The sequence below is a fragment of the Hirundo rustica genome, chromosome 5, assembly GCF_015227805.2.
Source record: "Hirundo rustica isolate bHirRus1 chromosome 5, bHirRus1.pri.v3, whole genome shotgun sequence".
NCBI classification, from domain to species: domain Eukaryota; kingdom Metazoa; phylum Chordata; class Aves; order Passeriformes; family Hirundinidae; genus Hirundo; species Hirundo rustica.
Window position 1 is genome coordinate 49,340,101 of NC_053454.1, and position 25,611 is coordinate 49,365,711.

The window sequence follows — 25,611 nt, forward strand, 5'->3', positions numbered from 1 at the left end:
GGGACAAGCTACTCCTGCAGATCAAGTTTTAAGTCAGCGAATGTTTAACCACACTGTTGGGCTTTGCCTGGGCTACTGGCCCTGCAGCTGGATGCAATAGGGCAACCGGGACTGTGGCCCAGCTGTTGCAGGAGCTAAAGCTTGGCTAATTTCCTCTAACAGCAGATGTGTCAGGCAACTCCACCAGTTGTTCTTGGCAGCCTGCAGTGCCATTTGGCTGTAGTTTTGCTTCTGACTCCTTTGCCTTTCATTCTTGTTTGCTTAGTCTTGATTCCTGGTTCCTGCTTCCTTTGTGTTATGCTCCTATACCTCACCTTGTCCCGGTCCTGACTTGACTTACAATAGGGACTCTCGTTTTCAAACACCTGGCTCTGTAACTTTCTGACTATGCTTTTCAGTTTGAGATTATTCTTTCCACCTCTGGTGTTTTGATTTATTCTTATGCTGGCTTCACTCCTATCCAAACTTAATTCTTATCTGGTCTTCTTCACCTTTGGGCTTACTGGAGGCAGTCCGATGAAAGTACGTGCCTCTTAGGAAATCTGAAACAGCAGTGGAGGAAACTTGTGTTAGGCTGCTTCTCAGCAGTATTGGAATGGGGACAGATATGGAAGTCCTTTGCATGATTTCTCTTGAGTCTGCATGCTGTGAGGGTTTACAGGCATGACTTGTGGATCAGTTTTGCACCAGAGGTTTAATCTGAATGCAAATATTAATTTGCAGCCTTAGATGACCAGTTATGCTTCTTTTATATTGAAATCTGTTGTAAGCAGGCCAGTCTTGGCATGGAGTAAACGATTTACAGGGCTCAAGGTTATTTTCTCTCACTTGTGTTCTTCTCTTTTACTATTTGTTGACTTTTCAAATGTCAGTCAAGCTCTATATAACTGCTCATGGCACCAGTTGTTACTGTTTTCCGTGTTGATTCAGCATCTTGGAATTTGTACCTAACTTTTCTCTCTTCTGTATTCCAGATGCCATTGCTTGCATTTTATTGCAACACAATTCATTTCTATGAAATGAAATTCGTTCTATGACTCTCTATAGATATATCTATTTAGCTCTGTTTTCTAAACCAGGCACAGTATCATTAACAGTGCGTATAAATTCTCCTAAAAGCTTCAGGACTGAATCCAGAACCTGCATAATTAGCCTAGCCAAAAGCCCAACAGATAGATAGATGTATGCTGGGAAACACATGCAAAGCTCCAGAGAGGCTGATGATCAATGTCCACAGTGGATACTTGAAGACCATGTACGAAGAAAGGAGAGGATACATTTAGTGATGGGTTATGTGTCTGTGTTTTGCCACCTGAACTTTCCATCTCCTTGCAAACATAACCAGAAAGCATTTCAATGATGCAAAGATTTTACTTGCTACAGGCCCTATCTTCCTCTTGTGTACTGAGGTAGAAAAAGAGGGGGAAAACTATTGTCAGAAAAAATCCTCAGACAGTGCCCCTTGATGGCGATGTAAATTGCTATGTGGTCCTTTGTATAGGCTCTCTACACTGGCGTGAGTTTCCCCTCTTGGATATGATGGAACCAAACTACATGTGGAGTACTGATAAATTGTACTGCCTATCCAAAGCTAGTATGCGACACCTGGTATCAAATTTATTTTAGCTAAACGTAGATGAATCTAGTTCTTTTGAAAGTTTTATGTGCTTGTTGTCACTGTTGTGACTGTGAGCTGTAACAAAACTTTGAGTTCACTGTGGAGCATCTCCTCAAGACACACTCCCAACATAGACTAATAGGTAGTGGTTTTAATCTTGTAGACAATGATGCTATAGAGGCTATGGCCTAGGCAATAGACATAGCTACACAGATGTTGAGAATCCCCAGTAATTTTTATATTGGATGGAAGTAAACCAAAACTATTGCACATGTCTCTTGAAAGGAAAATCATTAGTTAAGGCAGCACCAACATCCAGACTGACCTTGTCGCACATATTTTCCATCCAGCCTTCGTAGTACTTAAGGGCCCTCGCTAATTCCCCTTTACTTCCAAGATACTGTCAAACTTACATTTATTACATGTGAAGCCAGAATTTCCAGAGGCTAACAATAATGCAGGAAGGACAGACTCCCTGCAGCTAGAACAGTCATTCTCTAATAATAATGATTAAAGTTTTAAACACTATCTCTTGCTATCAATACTTTAAAACAGTATCCTAACCGGTTGAGTCAGTGGGCAAAAGTGCCATGCAATATAAAATAATATATCACATCCTGTGATACTTTTGCCCACTGACTCAACCAATAAAATAATCTATACTATAAAATAATAGTATGTATATGTATATGTATATGTGTGTGTGTGTGTGTGTGTGTGTGTGTATATATATACACACACACACACAGAGACACTATAAAATAATCCTCACCTTGCTGCAGAAATAGAGTCAAGACAACTTGGTTGCTAATTTTTCATGGGATCTATGATACAGTTTGAAATCCCTCAATCTGCGTGTCTGGGTTAAAATGACTAGCTTCTCATTGTATGGGCATTTATTCCTCCTTCCACTTCAGCTGGATACTGCTACTTTCCAGAGCTACTGTGTGCTTAAAAGAATTGTCATGTCTCAGCTAAAATGGAAATTAGTTGTTCATCCAAGGCAAAGAGGTGGGTACTAACTTATTCCAGACTTGAAAAAAAATCTCTCCCCCAGCTCTTACAGAGCTTGTCCTCAAAATAAGTAATCAGGAGTGACTGTTCTTTGGAAGATCAGAGCTTTCAATGTATCGTGCTGGGCTTCTATTCTACTAGGGGATGAAATGACTAACAGTGCTACTAGGGATTAGTAATGCAAGGGGTCAAGTGTGTTGTAGTTTTCCCAGAATCCACTGACTGTGTTCTTTTCATTCAAAGTTGTGATCTTCATATTCTCCTCCTGCTGTTAAATGAGAAAAAGGAATCTAATAGGACTCAGATCCGATGAAAAAGAAATCCTTCTGTAACCAAGGAGTGTGAGAAAAATCTGAAGGACCACCTATATGGATGGATTTGAACGACAGATTGAAGTCATAAGGAATGCCTGTACAACCCTTACTACTAACAGAAATCTGAAACAGTATCTCTAGTTTGTTACCATTATCAGAGAACAAAGACGATGTTCAGTGATTACTCTCTTCCTATCCCTCCATCACACCAAGGACAAGGCTTTTGCTACTGAAACAAGTTATGGGGTTAAGATTTCATCAGACCACGAAAGAATAGTTATGAGGTCTTACACCTGTGATCTGAATCTTGGCTGTATCATACCTTGCAGAAAGGGCATGATATGTGGCATTTGGTCATGGTACTGGTCTTTGTCTTATGAAAGCTCATCTAAATGCTCCTAAAGAAGAGATGACCTGAAATGGGGATTCTACCTTGTAAAGGAAGACTAAACACATTCAAAAGATGAATAATCAAGACCTACCACAAGATAAAATGAAAGAGTAGTCTGGATGGCATATTATAATTGAAAACTAGGAGAGGAAAATCGTTAAAGAAAAGAACTCCTGTGTAGCCTTCAGAATTAATACCGTCATGCTGGAGTTGTGACACTGGATGTCCTTATATAAGCAGCAGCAACAATGATACTTTCTGGTTAAAAAATCAGAGCTGAAGTCTTGTCCTGTGATTAATGGGGAAGCAAATGTAAACTCGAGAGACCCAGCATCTCTGTCATTCTAGCCTATGAAGACAAATCCAGATGAGTAATGCAAGCAGCCTGCAGTCACAGAAGAACGGATCCAAACTGGTCTTCCACATCTCATGAAGCTGGGGCCTAGAACGTGTAGGCAATACTGGCCATGCTGCATTCCCCACACGCTGCTTCTCCTTCCCTGTCCAAGCACCAAGTGCTGCTGGGCAGTGTTTCCCGGCAGTGGGGATGAAGATGTAGGGTTTTTTCTGTCCAGATTCTTCTGTGCACTTCATGCTTCATGAAGTATGCCTACCATATGGAGAGATGTCTGCTTACTTGTCATGGGCTTCAGGATTTTTCTGGGCATATATAAGACATCCTTGCTTGAGCCCTAGCTCTGTTTCACATTCTCTTGTTACCATTGCAATAGGAATCTCAGATGCCAGCTTTATTACCCAGCTAGTCTGTGCTCCTGAGACAAGAGGATGGTCACAGCACATGGAGCTCACCACAGTTGTTGGAACAAGCTGAGAACTCATGCTGTTCTACTAAATGTCAGTCACATACAATGTCTTCCCATGTTCAAAGAAAATACCACAAGGACAGCCAAAAAAAACGTCCCCTAAAAATGTCAGGCAAATCAAAGCAGAGAGTATGTGTCACAAGTGCCCTCTTATATTCTTTGTGGCTTTCTAAAGCAGTAGCATCTGCTAAGCCAGCAACTTGTACATCACCCCAGAGGGAAATGGGAAGCCGGGTTAGGTGTCTGTTGATTCTTGGCTGATCTACACAGAAGTTATTCAACAGCAATTCTGTAAACATCCCTCTTCCAGAACAGGTGTGCCCTATTTTCCTCTTTAATTAAAACTCACAGTGTTAAACTAAACCGGAACAGCTCAGCCTTATTCTGGAAATTAGTCATGAAATTAGTCAGGAATAGGTCCTCCCGAACAACATGTATAAACAAGCCCATAACAATATTTATGTTGTCTGGAATGGTGGAGGACACCTTCACAGATGCAAATGACTTTCCAATCCTCTAAGAAACATGAAGCAGGAGTTGCTGTCTTCCAGCTGGGGGCGGCGAACACTTCTCACCCATGTTTGGCCATTCCGTTTGTCCTTGCAGCCCCATTTGAGGGGATGGCGGTGCCCCAGCATCGAGGCCGAGCCGGCCCAAGCCCCAGGTTGGGGTGTGCCAGGCGCCCGGGGCAAGACGCACGGCTAGGGGCGATGGGTGTATTTTTTCCTTTATCCGAGGGGATGGATCAGCAATCCCCCGGCTGATGGATGCTGTTTAAGAAGATTCCCCGTTCGCGCAGGCCAGCCCCGGCTGCGCGCCTGCCGGTACCTCTCGGTGCGTGTCACCTCTCCGGGGACGCCCCAGCTCGGAGCGGGCACCCCGCGGGGCAGGCGCTTGGAGCGGCCGGCGCTCCGCACCCGCGCGGGGCGGCCGGGCACGCAGGCGCGCCCGCGGGGCGCGGTACCCGGCGCGCAGCCGCGGCCCCCGCGAGCAGCAGGTAGCAGCCTCCCTCCCGCGGCCACACGCGGGCCGTGCCGTACCGGGCCGCGCCGGATCGGGCCGCGCCGTGCCCCGCTGCCGTTCGGCGGGGGCCGCGCGGCCCCGGCGCTCCGCGCGGCGCGGGCGGGCGCACCTGGGCGGGGCGGGGCCGGGCTGCTGGCAGTGAGTGGCAGCGCGGCGCGGGCCAATGGCGGGGCCCGGGAGCGGGAGCCGGGCGGGCGGGGCCGGGCGGCGCGCGGGGGCTGCGCGGCGGAGCGTGTGCAGCGGCGCGCGGGGCCGCGGCCGGTGTCGGTGCGAGCCGGGGAGAGACCCTGCGGGGGGCGGCGGGGAAGACACGGATCCGGATCCCGGTCCGGGGCGGCGGCGGCCGTGGTGGTGGCGGCGGCGGCGGCGGCGGGAGGAGCCGGAGCGGCGCGCCGTGCCGTGGAGGAAGGAAGCGCAGGGCTGGCCGCTGCGTGTGCAACCTGGCTGTTCCTGCTGCCCGCGTCCACTCGCGGCTTTTCCTGCCGGCGCTGCCTGACAGCCGCCCGCCGCGGGTGTTGTCGGCGGGGTCTTTGGCGGGGGGGGGGAAGAGCGAGCGGTCCTGCACAGCCCGGAGGCGTGATTGAAAGCGAGCAATAATTAACCGGCGGAGGACGGGGGTGGAGGAAGACGAAGGAGGAAGGCACCGCGCGGCAGAGCCCAGCGGAGCCAGCGAGCGGCGGCGGGACGCGGCAACTTCGGCCGCAGCGGAGGAGCCGGAGCCGTGACCGCAGCGGCCGCCGCCGCCTCAGCCCGCGCCTGCCCTGCCCGAGGGGGGAGAGCCTCGCCGCCTCCCCGGCCGCCGGACATGTCGGAGCATAAGGCCGTTGATCCCAAGTTATCGACGACGGACAGGGTGGTGAAAGGTGGGTTCTGCGTCCCCGCCGCCCTTTCGGCCGGGTCGTCCCGCCGGGCCCCCTGCCGAGGTCGCGTCCGTCCCCCCTTCCCCGCCCCGGGCAGGTACCGCGGGGCTGCCGGCAGCGCGGCGGCTGGGAGGGGTGGGCTCGGCCCGGGGGCTTGTGCCGGGCCCCAGTGGAGGGTTTGCGGCTTCCCTCGCCTGCCTGCCCGGCGCTACATTGCAGCATTTCCCCCCCTTCCTCCCCCCCGCCGCCTCCCCCCCTCCGCCTTGAAGGCGCTGCACAGGGCTGGCGTGAGAGAGAGGGGGAGCCCCAGCTTCCTCCCTCGCCTAGGTGCCTGCGGGAGAGGAGGGCAGGGCTCGGCCTCCTCTCCCAGCCCGCCTGCTCCTCTGGGCATCCCCCATTCCCCCTTCTCCTCCGGACCGCGCTCCCCAGAGCTTCCCCCCACCCCCGCAGGCTGCGCCGCCGCCGCTTGTCACTGCCGTTCTGCTCCGCGCATGCAGCAAGGATGCCTGGAGACCTCCCCGCGCCAGCAGCCGGGGCTCCGCTCCCACACCGAGAGCTGCTGGCGGACCGGTTGCGCCGCCCGGTTCCCCCGTGCCCCGCTCCCTCGGGGCCGCCCCCGCGGCACCCGCGGCGGGGATGCCGGGCGAGGGGGAGCGCGCCGTGGGCGCGGGCCGCGGGCGCTGTGGGAGGCGGCGAAGGCTGCTTCCTTCTCCTCCTCCTCCTCCTCCTCCTCTTCCATCGCTGTCTCTTGCTGACGGCCCGGCCTGCTAGGATGTGAAGTTATCCGGCGGGCGTTCCGTGGCCGTGCTCCCGCTTGTGCGTGCAGATGTGCGTGAGGGTCCTCGGCACAAACACTTACGGGCTCCATGATATTTTCTCTGGAGGCACGCGTGTGCTGCCAGCCTCGGCCGTATAAACAGATCAGAGTTTGGGTTAACAACACCTTGCGCCCCGCAGTACAGACCAAGGTTTTATTTACGGGGACGATGCCTAATGTAAATTGCACATGTGCATTTCTCGGTGTGTAGGAAGTGCACGTGTATTTAGTGGTCTGGGTTGTTTGTTTGTTTTTTGTTTGTTTCTTTCCTTCCGCACTGGGCACACAGCCAAGTGTACCCAGCTCTGGTGTATTTCACCCGGTTAGGTTATAACCCGTATACTACGGTGGACAGCACAAATCCTAGGTGCAGCATGCGTGTGTCCAGATCCCGGGAAGCTAGAAACGGAAATGGCCTTGAAATACGTACACTTCTGTATTTACATAGGTGTATGCCAGAATGAAACACTCAGTGTAAATATTATTTGGGAAGATGTGTTATTTATGGTTTTCTGTTAATACTTACATTTACCTTCTTATGCCCTTTCCCATCTTCATTTTATGCCCCTCCAAAGGAAATTGTAGGTACTCAGATAGTGTAAGAAACAGAATTGCAAGAATTTTTAGAAAATCACTTGTAATATTTCACCTTTACCTTGTAATATCTAGAATATTTACAATTTAAGTTTCGGTCTGTTACATCACACCAAGAGTAGGCTTTAAAGCCTGTCTTAAGCTGTCTCCTGTAGAAAAAAAATGGCCATCCTATTAGGAGAGCTTCATGATTTTCAGATACCTCATTTTCTTTCTTAATTTCCTTAATCTGCTTGGTCCTAATTCATGGCCGAACGGCCTGATTTTTGCTGTGGCAGAACTTCCTTTGACTTAAAACTGTATTTGTAAGGAACAGGAATTATTTGAGTATTTACAAAACCTTCAGTGCTTTCAGCTCATCTGAATGTGTTTTGGCAGGAATCACTCATTGCATTTTTCACACATGTAAATGTCTCAAACATCTAAACCCACTATTTCTAAGAAAACTTAGCAGTATGTGTAGTTAAATACTTTTATAATGCAACTCAGTGAGAAATCAACTTGGTTAAACTGAACTCAAGTCTCGAACAAAAAGAACACAGATGCGGCTTGGGTGTCCGTTGCCCCTGCTAACTGTTTGTCTCATAATATCAGAGTTTCACTGTAGATGTGAAGATCTGCTTAACTGGTTCAGGCCTCTATTAAATATTGAAATCCTTTTAAGGTCTTAAAATAGCATCTGAAGAGTGTAGTACAGAGTAAACTGGTTGTTAATAGAATTATTCTTTGCTGCATCATAAGCACTTCACACTGCTTTCTTATGGACATTAAGGAAGCCAAGAAAACAACTGGTGGTAGTAAAGGAAAGATCACTTTGTTGTTTCTGTCATATAGGACATGATTTGTACCCTCTCGAGGTGAACAACTGAAATGGGCTTGCAATGTTAACTTAATAAAGAATAATTAAATAAAAAGGTACATTGTGAGCACCTATATAAGAGAGAAAAAACAGATTTTCTTACACTGGCGAGGTGTAATCTGAGAAAGCAAGTTAGTTAAATTCTTTTCAGTTAGAATATAATATAAAACCTTACTTGAGAAGGAAATGCCTTTAACATGGATGTAGTCTCTGGATTAAATTTTTTTCTTCTGCTTGCCTGCATGGGATTTTTTGTTTTGTTTTTATGTTTTGTTGATTTTTTTTTTAACCCTCTCTATTGCTGGTGAGTGAGAGGAGTTGTTTCCTTCTAACAGTAACTCTAAGCTGGCTGGTGAAAAATCCTGGCTTGGCACTGTTACGTAACAGTGGGATGGGCTTGGGGGGATTACAGTTCCAGCAGCTTTGTGCAAATTGCTTGTGGCCGAGAGCTGCTTCTTCAGGGGGTTGCTGTGGGTTTGGTTTTGTTTTTTGCTTCTCGTGCTTAAAAAAGCTCAAATATACGAAGTGGAGTATTTCTATAGGCGAGGGTTTCATCTCACACTCATTTTGCTTTGCTTTTTGAATTGTTTGAACTGTACTTAAACTGATTTGTCTTAAAAATAAAACATGCTTTTGGGACAAGGGGGAAAAGGCTTGGGAGCCCCTAATGTTTTTAGCGTTCTGGTCTTCTGGCTTTGTTATGAGAATCTTACGCTGTCTTGTGATGAGCAGTGTAAAGAAGAAATTCAAGCTTGTGTTTAATGTTAAGTTTCCAGGAGCAAATTAACTTCTGTTAAAGTTGACAAAACCATCTGTTTTGTTGATCTAAAGGAAAAAGTAAAATTATTCCAGAGAATGTAGTTATGCTTTGAGGGGTACTTTGAATTTATTCAGGTGCTCTCCTTGAGATGGCATGTATGCTGTGATGCAAATTACACGGTTCATCTTTATTCTCTGGGTTTTGTCACGCAGTAGAGGAGCAACACTTTTGGTCTGTCGACTGCAAATACAATAAACCATATGTTCAGGTGCATTCAGAAGTTCGTGGGATCAAGGCTCAGGACAACATACTGTTGCAGGAGGTGCTGACTTGATGTACTTATTAATTGAAATTCCTTGTCTTTTTGTTAGTACTTGGGTACAGCTTTCACTTGGACAGAGCTCTCTTAAAACTTCATGTCCTTCTTCAGGCCTGAGGAAGCTATTCCTTATCCATGCTGTGTCTAACTCCTGAGACTTGCCAGCCAGAGTGAGGGCTTAGTTGTTCTTGTGAAGGCAGGAATACTCATCCAGCGAAAACTGGACTGAGGATAGTAGCTCATTCCTCATGGCTCAGCTGCCTGATGTCAACAGCTTTTGCTCACTACTGACATAAGCAAGATCTGAACCCCACCCATGGGGAGGGAAAAGCCATGTATCACATTACTTGACCTCCTCAACATATTTAGTCCTGCGTTAGTACCTCTGAGGAATACTGCACTAAAGCATAGTAATCCTAAATAAAAACTTTGAAAGTTAACTGGAGTACTCATTTAAAAAAAAAGTGAAGTCAGAATTTCTTGGAAATCTTGCAGTTAGGTATGATAATTGTTTTGATTTTTTTCTGGGCAGGTAAGATGGTTGTATGCTTTTGTGTGTTTTTGTTTTTTATTTTTGTTGGGTGGGTTTTTTGGGGGGGTTTGTTGTGGTTTTTGTTTTTTTGGTGCTTTCTTCTTGGAAGTGGAGTTTTAATGAAATAATTCTGTCTCGGCTGTTTAGAAGGGCTGTAGCCATGGCTTGTAATCCTTGGCATTGGCAATCTCCTCTTGTTCGTTGCATGGGGAGGTTTACAAGGTTGTATCAGCAATTGACAACACACAATAAAACCAGACACCACTCTCTGCTGTCTCTGAATTTCAAACTGTGTCCTTGTTAATGCTCTCCTAAAGTGCAGGCTGACAGTTGTTTGTAATATAATATGAATGCCAGTTCACGATCGATATGTTGCCATCAGTGTTAATTTCAGATTTGTGAGAGATAAAATTGCTGTCAATAGTGGAAACTCTAAACTTCATTGCTAATTCCCATTAGTCCAGGGAGACTTCTGTGTATTCACCAAAGGCTTGTGCTCCAGGCTGGAATCCAGCATTGATGCACTGCAGAAGCCTGCCTCTGTCTCCCTGTGAATTGAGTTCAATTTTTCCGGCATAGATGTGTCCTGCAAGTGCTTCCCTGGTTTTTGAGCAATTGTATTGACCTGAATCTCTGTAATGTTGGTGGTTTTGGTATATATTTTGGTGTAAATTTGAGTAGTGCTTATTTATGACAAGGGCAGGGGTTACTTAAATTGTTATAACTGTCTAATACAGTAGAGTAAAGGATGATATGCCTCTCTTTGGAGGATGCTGAAGATTGTGTCTACCTGATCTTTATGAGGAAAAGGAAGGAATTGCTTTGTAGCTGTTCCTATTGGCATAGGAAAGCTGACTTCAGTTTACTTTTAATTATTTTATTGTTGTAGTACTTAGGAATATACTGCTTGCTCTGAGCAGGTCTACATCTGTGTTCAAGGTGTATTCTTAACTAGGGAACCCACCCACAGCTATGCCAGAAAGGTGGCACTGGTACAGCTGGGGATTGATAACCTTCTCTTCCCTATCCGCTTTTTACCTTCGTTTGAAGGAACAGGTGTACATCCACCTCAGTTTTAGTAACTCCATAGTTGCAAATCTCCTGGTACCTTCATGAAACAAGCTATGGGAGAGGCACCTAAGAACAGAAAACAACTGAATATACTTGGAGAGATATTATGGTTGTTTAGGAAAGAAAACAAGGTTGCTGTGTTATGGTTTTTTATGTATGTAGCTGATTTGTTCTTCCCTCATGTCAAAACTAAGTTAACGCTTGTAAAACCAGTAGATTTTATCAACTGGATGACACTTGGGTGTTGCAGTCTTTATATGTTTTACATTGTGTAAGCCTGTGTGTGTATGTGGTACGTGTGTAATGCTCACGAGGGATTATGAATGTGGTGCTTAGAAACTGAAACAAAACCAAAGTACAGTCTTTGATGACTATGTATAATAAAGCTGGTGATTTGTTTTGATTTATGAACTCACTGAGCCTCTTAGTCATTAAGATCATTTTGTAAATAAGCCCTTTAGTGAAACAGGTCTTTTGCTGTATAGGCATAGGGGGAAAATTGTGCACAAGCTGGTGCTTTTAATACCACTGTTGGTAATCTTGAAAGAGGAGTACAGACTGGATGATATCAGCATTTAACTTAATTGGAGAATATGAGCCGGTTGAGGTCATTTTCTATAGGGGGATGTTGTGGGGAACAGTTGTTTTCTCTCTGCTATGCATATCCAAACTGAATGGTATTTACTTCCATCACATGTATCCCTCTCAGAGATGATAGTTGTTGCATGGATATGCTTGCATTTCAATGCAGGTTGTGGCAGGAAAATCACGTACAAAATATATTTACCTGTGATTATATAACTTCATATTTTAAATTATCTTTTTGTAGTTCTAGGCTTCTAGAGCTCAGGATAGCATTTTCTGTCTGGTATTTCTAAAGGGATTTTCTATCAAAACTAATTTCGGGTAATATCGGTAAACAAATACCTGTAGCTTGGATATTCCCAACTCATCTTTCCTGATTTTTTTTTTCCAGTTTCTTCTGTTTTGCTGAGTGGCTCCTACTTAAAGTACAAAAGCAAGACTGTGAGTTAAATTTGGTACTCCATTTAAATGTGAATGTTAATTTATCTTAGGCTTCTCAGTGATGTTGAAGCAGTATATAGTGGGGATTAGTTTCTTCTTCACAGCTTCAAGGAATGTGGAAAAAAGTACTTCCTTAAGAGTACTTTAAGATGGAACGATACTGCTTAACACTTACTGTAAGCATCCCATAAAAGAAGCCACAGGTTTCTGAAGTAAAAGCCACTTCAAATCATCTTCATGAAAAGGTGCCTTCTTATATTCTTTTGTATGTGGTTTCATGAATCAAATATAGGCTATGATTTCACAATAGTTCTTCAGCTGAACACTGAAATCATTTCCTCTTCTGATAATCAGTCATTTACCTTGACTTTCCCCCATAAAAGATCATTTTATGTCTAGTCAGTAAGGGTGGAAAGCATCATACCAGTTTTGAAAACCATTATACTGCATGTGCAGCCTAAGTATGCATGTTCACCTACGTGTGTGGCTCACTGAGTGATCTGCCACTTGGGTCATACATTGAAATGTGTAATTGCTGGAGGTGGTACTCCAGGTACATACTTACCTATGTACTCCTATAATGTTTTCCTGTAATTACTGAATAAAGAAAGAGACCGGAGATCATATATGGAAAACCAGGAAGATAAGTGCTATGATGGTAAATCATTCTTTTAAAGGTAAAATCTGAACTAATTCCTACCCTATTTACTCCTTCCCTAGAAAGCTGCCACTGTTGAAATAACACTTTCAGAGTAGTACCTCCTCGACAGTCATCTACGTGTGTTTTAAACTGGCTGATATCTCTGTTTATAAGAGAGCTTAGGTGTGGTATCATTGATACAGCAGCACTGCTGTATGAGGAGAACATGACTGTCTTATTTAAGATTGATTTAAGACGTCAGCATCATCTCCAGCTAATTTCCAAGTAACACCATTTATGTTTGGAGCTGGAGAGGAAAAGAAGCAGAGTGGAAAGGCACCATGCATTAAAAACGGTGGTTTGAATTAGAAGTTAGTTCTTGTGTGTCTGGGGGTGCACGTGTCTAAGGTGTAGATGGCATCCTTTCACTTTAGGCTCTATTCAGCCAATTTATGAAAACATTTAATTTGAAAATTGTCTGTCGCTCAGACTTCTTTCTTCTTGTAATTAAAAGCTGTGCTGAACTTCTGTTGCAGCTCCTTTTTCTTCTCAGCAAGTTGGGTTTTTAATGCTTTTTCTCTCTCATGCAAAATGCCCTTTCTTTTCCTGTCTATTCATGTCCTGCACTTCTGCAAACTCTTCTCTCCTTATTGCTCTTATTCGCTTATTGCTAAATATGATGAGCAGCCTAAGTGCTGCCAGGTAGATTTGGGTGATTTGGGTACCTGTATTTAATAGAAGGGGTTCATAGAACACTGTATCTTTCCTTTTGGTGCATCTGTAGGTGCCTGGGGAAGCCTTTGAGAGCAGCAGAAGTATATTCTGCCTCTTCTCACGCTTCTGTTGTAACTCTGCAGCCAGCTGCTGACTGTAGCTTTCTTTTCGGTGAATAGCTCCACAGTGTGCTGCTCAAGCTTCTACCCAGCTTGGCACAGAAGGATGTCTCTATTCTACAGCTCAGTTGCTGCTTGCAGGTTTCTTAGTGGTTTATTTTGAACACTCATAGTGTGACTGTTAGTTTCAACTCGTGTAGTTTGCAAAAATAGCATGGACAGCCTGTTCTTGGTTAACTTGGAAGAGAGGTGGTATGGGCTCTTGTGCTTTGGTGCTTTTATAATCAGACATGGAAGTTAGTTAGCAATGAAAGGTAGGACTTTGTGAAGTTGGTAATACTGAGAAGAATCCTGAGGTTCACTGGAGATGAGTGAATGTTAAAATCTCCACCTTAAACTAGGTGTAGCAGGTGCAGAACCTAGTCTGTACGGAGATTGTACCAAACCTTTGTGGAAAAGAAAGGGGAAAACCATGCTAAAAAAGTGTATAAATCTTTGAAAAAAGCAGCAGCTATTTTTTCATCTTTCAGATAGGCATATCTGGGTTAATAAAAGCAAGCTTTCAAAATTAAAACGTACTGTAATGTGATTAAATATGTACTGATGGAGACAGGTATTGGTATAAGAGTATTCTATCCTATATTCTTTTTCTCCTTCCTGTCTTTTAGAGGCATTCAGCTTAGGCATTTTATTGCATCAGATTGCTGTTGGCCAGAATCTTTTGAATTATCTTGACTGTTGCATGATATAGAGCTGATGGAAGGAGGAAAAAAAGAAAAACCAAAATTGCTACAGAGCCAATTCTGCTACAATGTTTGTGTACTACTTCCTAATTGTGCAGACTTGAACTTTCTGTAAAATGTTGCCATAAGAAAGGAAGTGCACTTTGAACTTCTGATTGGAATGGCGAAAATAGCATGTGTTAATAATGGCTTATGCAGATGTGATGCTGCAGTCTTATAACAGTCACTCTGGGCATTGTTCAATAGGCCTAATTAATAGTATCCAAACTACAGCTCTGGCCCCATGTAGTGTGTGATTAGATTTTTATTTTTAATTTAGACTTTTGTGAGGGTCTTTGAAGGTAGGGTGTATGATTTTACTTCTTTATTATTTTTTTAATTTGCTGATAGTGACAAATGAGTAACTATGTGGCTCCAGAAAGTGTCAGAGTTGTTCGTTTTTTTGAAGTAACCATCATTTGGAAAGAAATCCTTTGCAGTCTAGATAGATGTCCCAAAGTGAGGAAAAGAGGCTCAGCTTCTAACTTCTCTGTTGCTATGCTTGGTACACATTTAGCAGTTATTACTTTCTTTGCCTAAGGGAGCTTCATTGTCATAGGTGGTTTTGTTGCAGCTCTGTTACTTGTTACAAAGTCCCAGGCTGGTGCCACAAAAATGGGTCTAAGCCGTGTGTGTTTAGGTGGCCTTTCTAAAGTATTTGGAATTTCTCTGACAGTGTTTTTGTGTCTTAAAGTGGAGAAAGTGGTAAATGACTTCTGGTTTTCTTCATGAATTATTGATTTTCTTGATAACTTTAGGGAAGGTAAAAAGCAGTGCAGGATTGTGATTTCTTTCTGGTCTTTATCTCTTGGAGGGGAAAACACATGGCTAGAGAAGAACGTATACTCTCTCATTTTCTTGAGAAATTACATGAAATTACTTGAAATAGTATGTTTCAGGTTCTGTGGAGATTTTGTGTGGGAACACATGCTTTCCCCTAGCTTTTTCTCCATATGTCAAGGAGTAATGTTCCATTAGAGAGAGTTGTAACTGAAAATTCTTTCTACATCTATCTATTTATATATATGGGGTTTTTTTATTTTAACCTTTTCTTTGCATTTATGTACTTGAATCTTTATGAAAAAATCTGATGTGGTTCATGTATAGTTCAGTTAACAAAACAATTAAAACTTCTAGATGGTGATGCCTACTCTGTTCTTGGCTCCAGAGAAAAGACGTTTCATCATCATCTTTGAACTTGAGACTTTTAGTCAGCACACCTCTCTTCAACAACCACAACAAAAAAAAGACCCCAGGACTTATTAGTTGAATTCTCTTTTTATTACTGGAAAAGACAATTTTGTTAATTTAATACCTGTTATTTACCATGATGTTTTAAGTAGTTTAACATAATTGACAATTTGAATAAAGAACCATTCATGCAAAATCCCTTTCTATTTCCCCCAAAATACTCAAAACCAGCCTGTGAACAGAAATTAAAAAATAAAATCAAACATGATTTAAATAATTTCTTAGTCTTTTTTCCATGATGCCTGCCAAGTTTCAGTTTGATGTAGATTACAATGGTCATACTGTGTTACAATCTTTAAAAAAGTGCAACTGGTCATTAGCTGCAATGACATGAACAGCTGTAGTATTTTATGACAACAGCTGGGAACAATCTAGTTCTCTCCAATAACTTTCTTTTGTTGTTTCTTTCATGCCATTTTAAAAATGAGAAAGCAAGATTATTGTATTTGTTCTCTATTTTGCACCAGGGATTTCTTCATAGGCAGTGGCGGCAATTACGTATCAAAATACGACATTGCTGTTTGTGACTTGGAACATTTCCCTCTGCAGGACCTGTTTCATAACCCGCTGAAATCTGTGGGAGTTGGAGTCTTTCATTAACTTGAGTAAACTGTGAATCAAGTTGTCATCCTAAGATTTCTTATTTTGGCCCTCCTTTTTCAGTGCATTACTTCTCTTTGGTTTAAACTACTTTGTTATATCTGATTTTTTACAGCATTAGCTCTTATTTGAAGAGTGAGCTAAGTGCCTTTCTACTTTGCAATGCTCATTTACCAAGTGAGGATGAACTTGTCTTTTTGTAGGTGGCTGGTTTGCCAAGAAAGTTTGCCTTGCTGTTGCTCTATATTCAGAAATGTAGTCTAAAATGTTTTCTGTGTTTGTACATATGGTTGTTCTTTATTGTTGGAAAAACAAGCAGAAGACTTTATGTGTACATTTTCTTTCTGTGCCCCTTTACAAAGAAGTTTTCTTCAGTAATGAACACATTTCGGTCACCTTAAATAAAATCTTTTTAACTTTTTTTTTGGCTATCATAGAGTAAGTCTTAAAATCACACGAGTAATACTAAAGATGTGTGCTCAGACAGGTGTGGGAACATTATTGACTTCTCTGAGAAACCTGCTATCCTGTGTCACCCGAAGGTGCTGTCTGTGATTACTAGAGGAGAGCCTAATGGCATAACATGGTGTATTGGGACAACAGACGGAAAGTTTGGGAAGAAGAAATGAAGAGCAGCGTGGGCAAGGGAGTGTGTGTTCAGTGCCGTGCAATGTTACTAAGGGATTTTAAAACTAAGGTAGTTTCGAAATCCAGAGCAAAGAGCTGTTTTGGTACTGCTTTTCCTCATGAGCCCTGTTGGCTCAGGTGAGTATCTTGGAGATGCTTGTGCAGCAGGGCAGGAAGCTGGGTGGTAGCTTCTGGTGAACTTGACTCTCAGCAAGCAGAGATTTGGCAAAGGCAGTTGGTGAAGTTTTTATAGTCATATACTCTGTGTGTATACCCCTGAGTTTGGTTTAGATTATCAAAGAATGAACTATCTGTGTATTTTTTGTAAAAAAAGTTCACTGAGGTAAACTGCTTATAGTTTCTGTTAACCATAACAATTTTTAATCTGTCCTTAATGTTATCAGTAACAAGGAGGGGGAAATGATTTTAGGAAGCTGTGTTGGAGCATCCTGAGATAAGGCTGCTTTTGGTAATTGGAGGAAAGAAGTGAACTCAAAAAAGTCCCATACTTGTGCTACAAAAGGGGAAGAACCTACACTCATTTCAGTTGAGAGATCAGTTTTAGCTTCTGGGCTGTTGCCTGCCTCATCAGGTATGGTTTGTGCAGACACTCTGTTACAGTTTGATTTGGATTTTAGGGTTTTTTTTCTCCCTTTATCATTTAATCTTTTGCTTTTGACTTCACTGGAGAGATAGCGTATCTGTAATTTTTATGAATGATGTGTCAAAGTACCTTTCTCAGTGAAAAAGCACAAGCTCTGACAGCTTCACAGAAGCCCAGAATAGTTAAGGCTGGGAGGGACCTCTGGAGATCATCTGGTCCAGCCCCAGCTCTCTCAGCCTTTCATCACAGGAGAGATGCCTTGGTCCCATTAGTCATATTTGTGGCACTTTGTTGGGCTCTTAGTAATTGGTCCATATCTCGCAGTTTCTGTGTGACATGTGGAAGTATATGAAAGTTAGTTTACACATGTAGAGTGCTTGTACATTTAGGGAATAGCATGCTTTTATCCTTTTAACAAGATACTGTTCCTTCCCTGGAGCTCTGAATCTCAGGTGACGCTTACCTCCCATGTAAATTTGTTTACCACAGAGGGGATGAAGGCTGTCACTGTCATTAACAGAAGTCTTAAATGCATGTGCATTTTCTGTACACTATTAACCTCACATCTTGTATCCTATTGTAAAAGAGGCAATATTTTGCTGTAGGTTATTTGTATAACCTTGGCTAATCTCAGAAATACTGCCCATTGGTAGGTAACTCTGCAGATATCTTTTTGGTTATAATGCACTTGCTGTGGCTTCTGAAAATGTGTTGGACTTTACCTTCACCCCTTGATTTATGGAGACAGAGGTTTTCATGGGTCATCTTACAGAATTTGCCAAGAGCCTTCAGGGCTGTGTAAGAGGAATTGTTGCCAGCAGGTTGATAGAGGTGAATCCTTTCTTCAGCACTGGTGAGGCCATCCATACCTAAGTGCAGGATTCAGTTCTGGTCTCCCAGTGTGAGAAAAACATTGACATACTTGGAACAAATTCAGTGCTGGTGCACAGAGATGGCCCTGGGACTGCTGCGGCATCTTTCATTTGAAGAAATCCGAGAGAGCTGGGGCCACTGAGTGTGGAGAAGACAAGGCTCAGAGGGGCTTTATCTGGGTGTATAAAAATTGATTGTAGGAAATGGAGAAGGGGCAGCCAAGCTCTTGTCAGTAGTGCCCAGGGACAGGGCCAGAGGTAACAGGCACTAATTGGCAGGTCTCACTGTAAGTGAGTTTCTACCTTTCAAACACTAGCACACGTTGCCCAGAGAGGTCATGGACTTCCAGCCTTAGAGTCATTCAAAAGCCATCTTGATAGGGCCCTGTGCAGCTGGCTCTGGCTGGCCCTGCTTGAGCCCAGGTGTTGGTTTGAGCAGCTGACCAACAGAAGTGCCCTTTCAACCTCAACTCTTCTGTGATCACCTTTTACTCAGCTCTCTTAAACGGATAATTAAAACACTTGATCAATTCAGAGACCCTTTGACCAAGCATAAAGTACAGAAGTCTTTCTTAAAAATGCAAAATTATGTTTGCTAATAAGGTACTCCAGAGGAAGAATGATTTGTGTTATTGAGGGTCCACCATGTAAGTAATTATCTTGCTATAGCAACAAGATGTGTTGCATTGGGAAGATGTATATATATATATATATATTTGAGTTAATGCATTCTTATGTAATGTTGCTGGCAAAATATTTGGACAGATGACTTTTGAGAAGTTTCAGAATCCCCCAAGCACGTGCAGCTCTAGAGTTTGGTGTAGCCTGAAAGCAAGACAGATAGTATGACCCCTGTACTTTGCTTTGGGTAACTGCAAGAAAAAGGGAAAGAAAGCTTTTGTATAAATCCTCCGTAGTTACTGCCAGTGCTTCTAATATGACCATCAGAAAGGTCCATTTTCTAATTACTGGAAGGAAGTAGTTATCTTTCCCTAGTCCTTGCTTCATTTGATTTTTTTTTTCATAGTGGCCTCACAATTGAAATTGAGAGGGATGGCAATTGTCTTTCAGCTCTGACACTCTCTGGCATATTTTTTCTTCGCTGCTTTCACATGTTTGTTTCCTTATGAGGGTGAATGTTGCCCTTTAAACCTGACTAGGAAATACCTGAACCTTGCATGTGTAAAACTAAAATCAAACATGAGATGAGGGAATCTCTTTGTGTGAGTAACAGAAGATGAAAATAAGCATCTGGAAGAGTTCAGAGTATGACAAAATTATGCTGACTGCTTCAGAAAAGTTAATAGAGCAACCATACCAGGAAGTTTTGAGCAAGTTCTGTAGATAGCATCACCTTCATGGATAAGTAATCTGGATAATGGAGGTAATATTTTGTTTCAGAAGTATAGCTTCCATGGTTGCTCAGTTGACTAGATACATTTGAGGAAAAAAATAGTTACTGGAATTTAAAGCATGAATTGCCTTGGTGTAGTATAAATCAAAACATTAATTAAAATATAGGACAAACATACATCCCCATGAAAGAAGTTTAAATGCATTTATTGCCTTTGCAACACACTAAACAATAACTGGGGAGAGCCTTGCTAGTGCCTGTAACTTAATTTCATAATCTTAAATATTTACCTCAAATATACTAAAGATAAAAGAAAGGGATAGGATTAACACAGATATCGTGACCTGGAAAGATGTTCCTGGCAAACAAGCTCAACAAAGGAGCTGAAGAGGTGCTTTGAATACAGGCAAATGAAGAGCAGATGGGAAAGCCCAACAAGCTGCAGGTGCTGGTAGTAGCATGTGTTCACCTACCTGAAGCATGAATGGCAGTTCCAGGGATATCCGTCTAATTGTGCTGCAGGACATTTCTCTCGAAGTGGTTATGTCATCATCTCCTGCTCAGCTACAGCCATGCAAAGAGACAGCTTTTTTTGGCACAGTGGGCACCTCTCCAAGAAGTTGTTTCTATAGATTATATTAATGAGAAGGTATTTGACTGTGGAGGAAAGGTTAATGTATAGCTATTAAAATGTCTTTATTTTTGATGGAAGATAACGTGATGCTGGGATTTGTTGTTGGGAATCTACTGTACCCTGATGCCTGTTAAGTTGAACAAAACTAAAACTGTGTGCCTTGACTTTATCCAAACAGATGATGCAAGCTGCTTCTAATAAATAATTTTATCATCAAATACTTACAAATTGCTATGGTTTTGTAAGACTTCAGGCAAAGATGAAGCTATAATATAACAAAACTGGCAAAACCCTGATTCCATCATGATTCTCAAAAAATAAAATGCTGTGGGAGGGCAGTGGATTCTTTTATGCCTTGATGCAGGGCCAGGATTTCAACTCCCTCTGTAAAGGTTCAGCAGAAACATTTTTTGGCTTAAATAAATGCAGGTTTTATCTTTATTCAAAGATAGCGGGTGACAGTAATAATGCTTTCTCTAATGTGCAGAGCAGCTGAATCAATGGTGAGATTAGATTACCTGTCTAGCCAGAGAATGTTTCAAAATTCTTTCACAACTATATTTTAACTACAAAGTGGATTATTTTTGCTTGATCTCATGTTAATCCAATACCATGGATTATTGTGGTGAAAACAGTTTCTTTGAAAGTGTTTTTTTCCCTCCTGTGCATCAGTCTTCTAGAAAAACTACCTTTTTAAAAATGTCTAAAAGAGCATTTATAAATAATAATCTGTAAACATGGGAATAATGCATGGCAACTTTTTAACTGCTGGAGTCCTTGTTGAAAGCAGTGTGTTGAAATTTTTTGTCCTTTTTGTTGATCCTCCCCCTTCACCCTCTGGACATGCAAAAATCATATTTCTAGATGAGTACCTGCTAAGCTTTATCAAATGTATTCTAAGTAAGGTTAGTCTTTTGGAAGTTTCAGTTTAGTAGGACCTAGGAAAGAGCAGGCTGGGTTAGCTCTGAAATATTGTGTTGTAGGAGGCTGGGAAAACAACGGGCTGAATTTGTTACCGGTTCAGTATACAACAACCATCAGAAAGGATGCTGCTTGATGCTAGGGAAAAGTCACAAGAGGACTTTGAATTAACCTTTTGTTTTCTGCTTCAGCATCTATGCATTTAAGTAATTCAAAGGAGAAAGGAGTATTAACCTTCAGCAGTGAGAACTGCTGAGAATGATAAATGAACCAGAGAGGATAGTTAGTTACTTATTCATGATTGTGTATCTGCAGCGCTGTAGAAGTCTCTGTCAAAGGTCTAGTTTCTCTTCAAAGAAATCACCAGAACAAAACAGGTCCATATAGGCAATGTGTTTGTACAGAGTAGGACTGTAATATCCTACAAACATCTTCCTGAGATCAGCAAGTGCTCCTGAACTTTGCTGTAGAACTGGAAATAGAGAAAGCCTGGGTATTTGCTATTGAATGGTAAATACAAGGCATGCTGCTAGTTAGTTTCTGATAGAACAGCATCCCCTGTTTGTGTAAGCGTGCCTGTTTGTGGTTCACTGGCACTGCAGCAGGAGAGGAGTATGTGAACCAGAAACACTCTGTAAGGGAAAGGTGAGTGTTAAAAGCTTTTTTCTTGAAAACCTACCAATTTCCTCTGTAGCGTTTAACTTCCCATTCAGATAGGGAAATGGCTGTGGGCAGCTATGTTGCCAGGCAGGTATTGCAGAGGCAAAAGCATTGATACTTTGTGCTATGTACTGAAAATATTCTGAAGCTTTAGAAGACTTTTTGCCTGTTTTCAATCCCGTAAGAGCCTTAGGTCACAGGTTACTAACTCTTAATTCCTGAGTTAACCAAAACGAATGCCTTTTGATTATTAAAAAAAAAAAAAAAGCTACACGTAAGGTAAACAAACCCCTCTCCCCAAATCAACAAACGCCTTAGAAAAATGTATGCATTTGTATGTGACTTTTTTTTCTTCTTTCTCTTTATAGCCAAATCTGGAGTCTCCATAAAAAAAAAAAGAGGATGTTTTCTTGCATTGGTTGCCTAACTGCTACCTGTATTAATATGCACTGTTTAATGTCTTGCCTTTCTCCTGTACCAAGAAAATGGTGATGACTGGAATGCATGTCGTCAACTTCTGTAATCAGGGTACTTGAAATATTTACAATACTGTGATTACAGTAAAGCTTCTTATGTACACATACACACACACTGTAGCTGTCTTATATATTTTGCCCTTTCAAGTTTAAGTCCTCATTTGTCTCCTAATCTTGTGTGGGGTTGGTTTGTTTTTTATGTAAGGTGGCTGGTAAAAATGAATAAAATATGAACTACTTTATCTGCCATGTGAGGTTTGCCATGTGGACACTTAAAAAATATCCTAGTGAAATGAAACAGGAGAAAAGAGCAAAGTTTAAAGCTTTTCACAGGCCAAACCAAAACACTCAAATGACTACTGAAGCTGCCAAATTCTGTTTTAGGGGTTGTCTGTCAAGAGTATAAAACCTTTTCATGGATCTAGTGAATGGAATTGATCAGCAGGGGAATAAATCCTGAAACAGATTTGCTGGAAGGGCCTCTCAAATGGCCAGGACCAACCTACAAAAAATACACATCCATGTTACTTTGTTGGTCTGATATGTTTTGTTTCTATTGTGTGCAAGAGCTGTGACCAGTGGGTGCCATGCTAGGCTACAAAAGCCAGTTCTTTGTAGACACTACTCCTACTTCTTGTTTCAGATCCTGGTAGTCAGTCCAGGGAAAAAATAAGGTATCCCAGTATAATTACAGCTGTAGTATTTCTTGTCTGATGGGCAAAGTTCACAGAAAACCTTCTAAAGCATGACTACAGACTCATTTAATTGAATCTCATATTCTAAACTGGATATCCCTGGACTGAGTCCAGGGCATGAAACTGGAGAGGATTTGGTGGCACTAATAGATGGTGTTCTCCTGTAACTGGGTTGCCAGGCCTCTGTTGCCTGTGCAGGAGGCATGAGAGGATGTGCCCACCCAGTGGGTAGTCAGAAATTTCGATTACTCCTTGCTGGGGATCTTGTAGAATTTTATTATGCTGGTGCCTGAAGCTCCAAAATGAGGCTGTTGTAAGTGGTTTTGCTTTACTGCTAGACTGAAATGATGGAAGAAAGTCCTCCTTTTCCCTGCTGGGATGAAGGATGATCGTAGATCTTATGTTCTGTGCACCTGTGTAAAACATTCATGTTTGGTCTTTCCTTTTCTCATGCAGTCTATAGTCTGTTTAAATCTGGGTGGTTTCATGTAACTTGTACCAAAATTGAAATGCTGTTTTTTTGTTTGTTTGTTTGTTTGTTTGTTTTCTTGCCCCTCTTGCTAAGGAAGGAGCTCAGGCTGTAGATGCTGATTGTTTTTGTTTAATTCAGTTCATGTTCTTTGTGAAAAGAGGGTGATGTAAGAACAAGAAGTGAAACCAAATACTGTTAGAAAATCATGCCCTCATGTGTGGATGTATAGCCGTGTAGCTTTCGTCTTCCTTCAGAACTAAAGATTTCTCTTTCATGCTTGGCTGGCTGATGTGCCCTACCCTGTTGGGCTGTGCAGTCTGTCTTCCCTAACAGGCTGTAACAAGTTTTTTTAATCTCTTTCTGAGAATTTCCGATTTTGCTGGCTTTTTTTTTTCTTTTTAGGTGTACAGTCCCCTCCCCTAAAGGTTGCCTTTTGTATGCTGATGTACATAAACTACCTCAAGGTTTTCTTAAAGAATAGTGGAAGCAAGCCCACTAATCCTCCCAGGAGAAAAGTGCAGTGAGGTCAGTGGTATTCCTTTTACTTCCCTTTTAGTTTTGTTCACTCTTATGCCTTGTAAAAGAGCCAGGAAGATTTGTCACAAATCATGTTTATTTCTTTTTGTGCAGAATATAATCCAATGTTGACTTTTATTTTCCTTACAGTGAGTCTTCGAAAATCTCAGCAGCAGAGTCACAAATGGCATTTTATTCTTCTCATTTAGAATCTAGTGCCCCAATCTCTTACGTCAATATTGCTCTCAAAATAGTGCCACTCGGTATTACCTGTGTGGTGAAAGCATTGGATTTGATATGCATGTATGTGTGCTCTCCATGAACAGTTTTGTCTTTTTCCGTACTAAGAGTGTATTATATATTCCCTGCCACCTCCCCTCAGGTCTAAGAAATAAGGTCTCCACAACTAGGATTCCAGAACAAAAGCGAGGTTTAATCTTTAAATGAGAGTATGAATTGTTACTGTGAAGCCTTGGCTCCAGATATAGTCAGTTATTGTTGTATTTTCAGTAGCAAATCTCTTCTTCATCTTCTTCATCTTCTCTAGAACAGTCACAGCTTCCCCTTTTCATCTCTTTTTAAACTGGAATGTTTGTTACATTCTATTAACTTTACTTGAATTGTTATGGATGGAACGTAGTGGAGCTGCCTGCAGAATAATATTTGAAAGTTTACAGTGAGAAAAGTTTAAGAGTCTGTTGCTTTTGTTTTTGATTTGTCTTCTCTCTGATACAACTTCACTGAAATCCAGAGTCTCTCTGGCACTGGGAAGTGTGTGAAAGGCCAAAATGTCTCATTCAGACAATGACTCAGATGTGCAATCACTTAACTCTCCAAAGGCTTTGTTGTATCTTAAAACTGAGTACGCACTACTCTGGTGTATCCTCAGACCTGAAGGATGTTCATGGGCACTCAGCCAAATACAGATTATCCTGACCTTTGAAAACTGTTTGGGTCCCAGTATAGTTTGCAGTAATTTGTTTTTATATAGCAGTGATTATTAAAACAAATACTCTCTGAAAAGCTTCTTAAAATTTTAGAAAGAAGAGGTTTTACTTTCTCTAATACATACCTTCCTAAGACAAAGTGATTGTTCTTTAAGATCTGAATCTCCTGTGGTGATTTTTCTCCCTCAAGAGAATCTGTGTGGAATTAATAGAGGAGCTGTATATAGAGAGTAAATTGCTTGCAAATCCTCAGAGAAAGTGTTGTAAAATATTGAAAGCATTGTAAGTTTACAGCATTAGGAAGGGCTACTAAGAAATAGTTGTTCATGTTTTTACCTTGATCAGGTGGCATGACTTTTAAAAGTGGTTTTGCATTTCAAGTAGAAGTTGACATTGCTATTCAAAAAGGATTATGACTTGTGCATTTAATGAAAAGTAGGACCAAGATTTGTCCTGTTTACAGAACAGCTCATGTTGTGGGTTAGGGATGATGGCTTGCAGAGGGAGTGGTGGTGGTGTCTGGAGAGGAGACCCTGTCCCACTTTGTTTTCTTTCCACTTTTATGCCTTGCCTCTTCCCCTCCTTCCCCCTTTTTTTTCTTTTTACTGAACTATGTCGATTTGTGACGTGATCCCAAAAACAAGGAAAACAAGGTGCGTTGAAAGATTGGTGTTCTTGGAAATCTGGTGCCAGAAAGCTTTTGGA

At 42.2% G+C, this 25,611-nt stretch overlaps 1 protein-coding gene across 1 annotated transcript in view; it reads left to right on the forward strand.

Annotated features, from left to right (window-relative positions):
- Window positions 1-5,422: 5,422 nt before the first annotated feature.
- Window positions 5,423-25,611, forward strand: part of PPP3CA (protein phosphatase 3 catalytic subunit alpha) — a 170,689-nt gene continuing 150,500 nt past the window's right edge. The window contains exon 1 of the mRNA XM_040064100.2: window positions 5,423-6,047. Coding sequence (XP_039920034.1) covers window positions 5,990-6,047 — 58 coding nt within the window. The 5' untranslated portion in view covers window positions 5,423-5,989. The remainder of the gene's footprint in view (window positions 6,048-25,611) is intronic.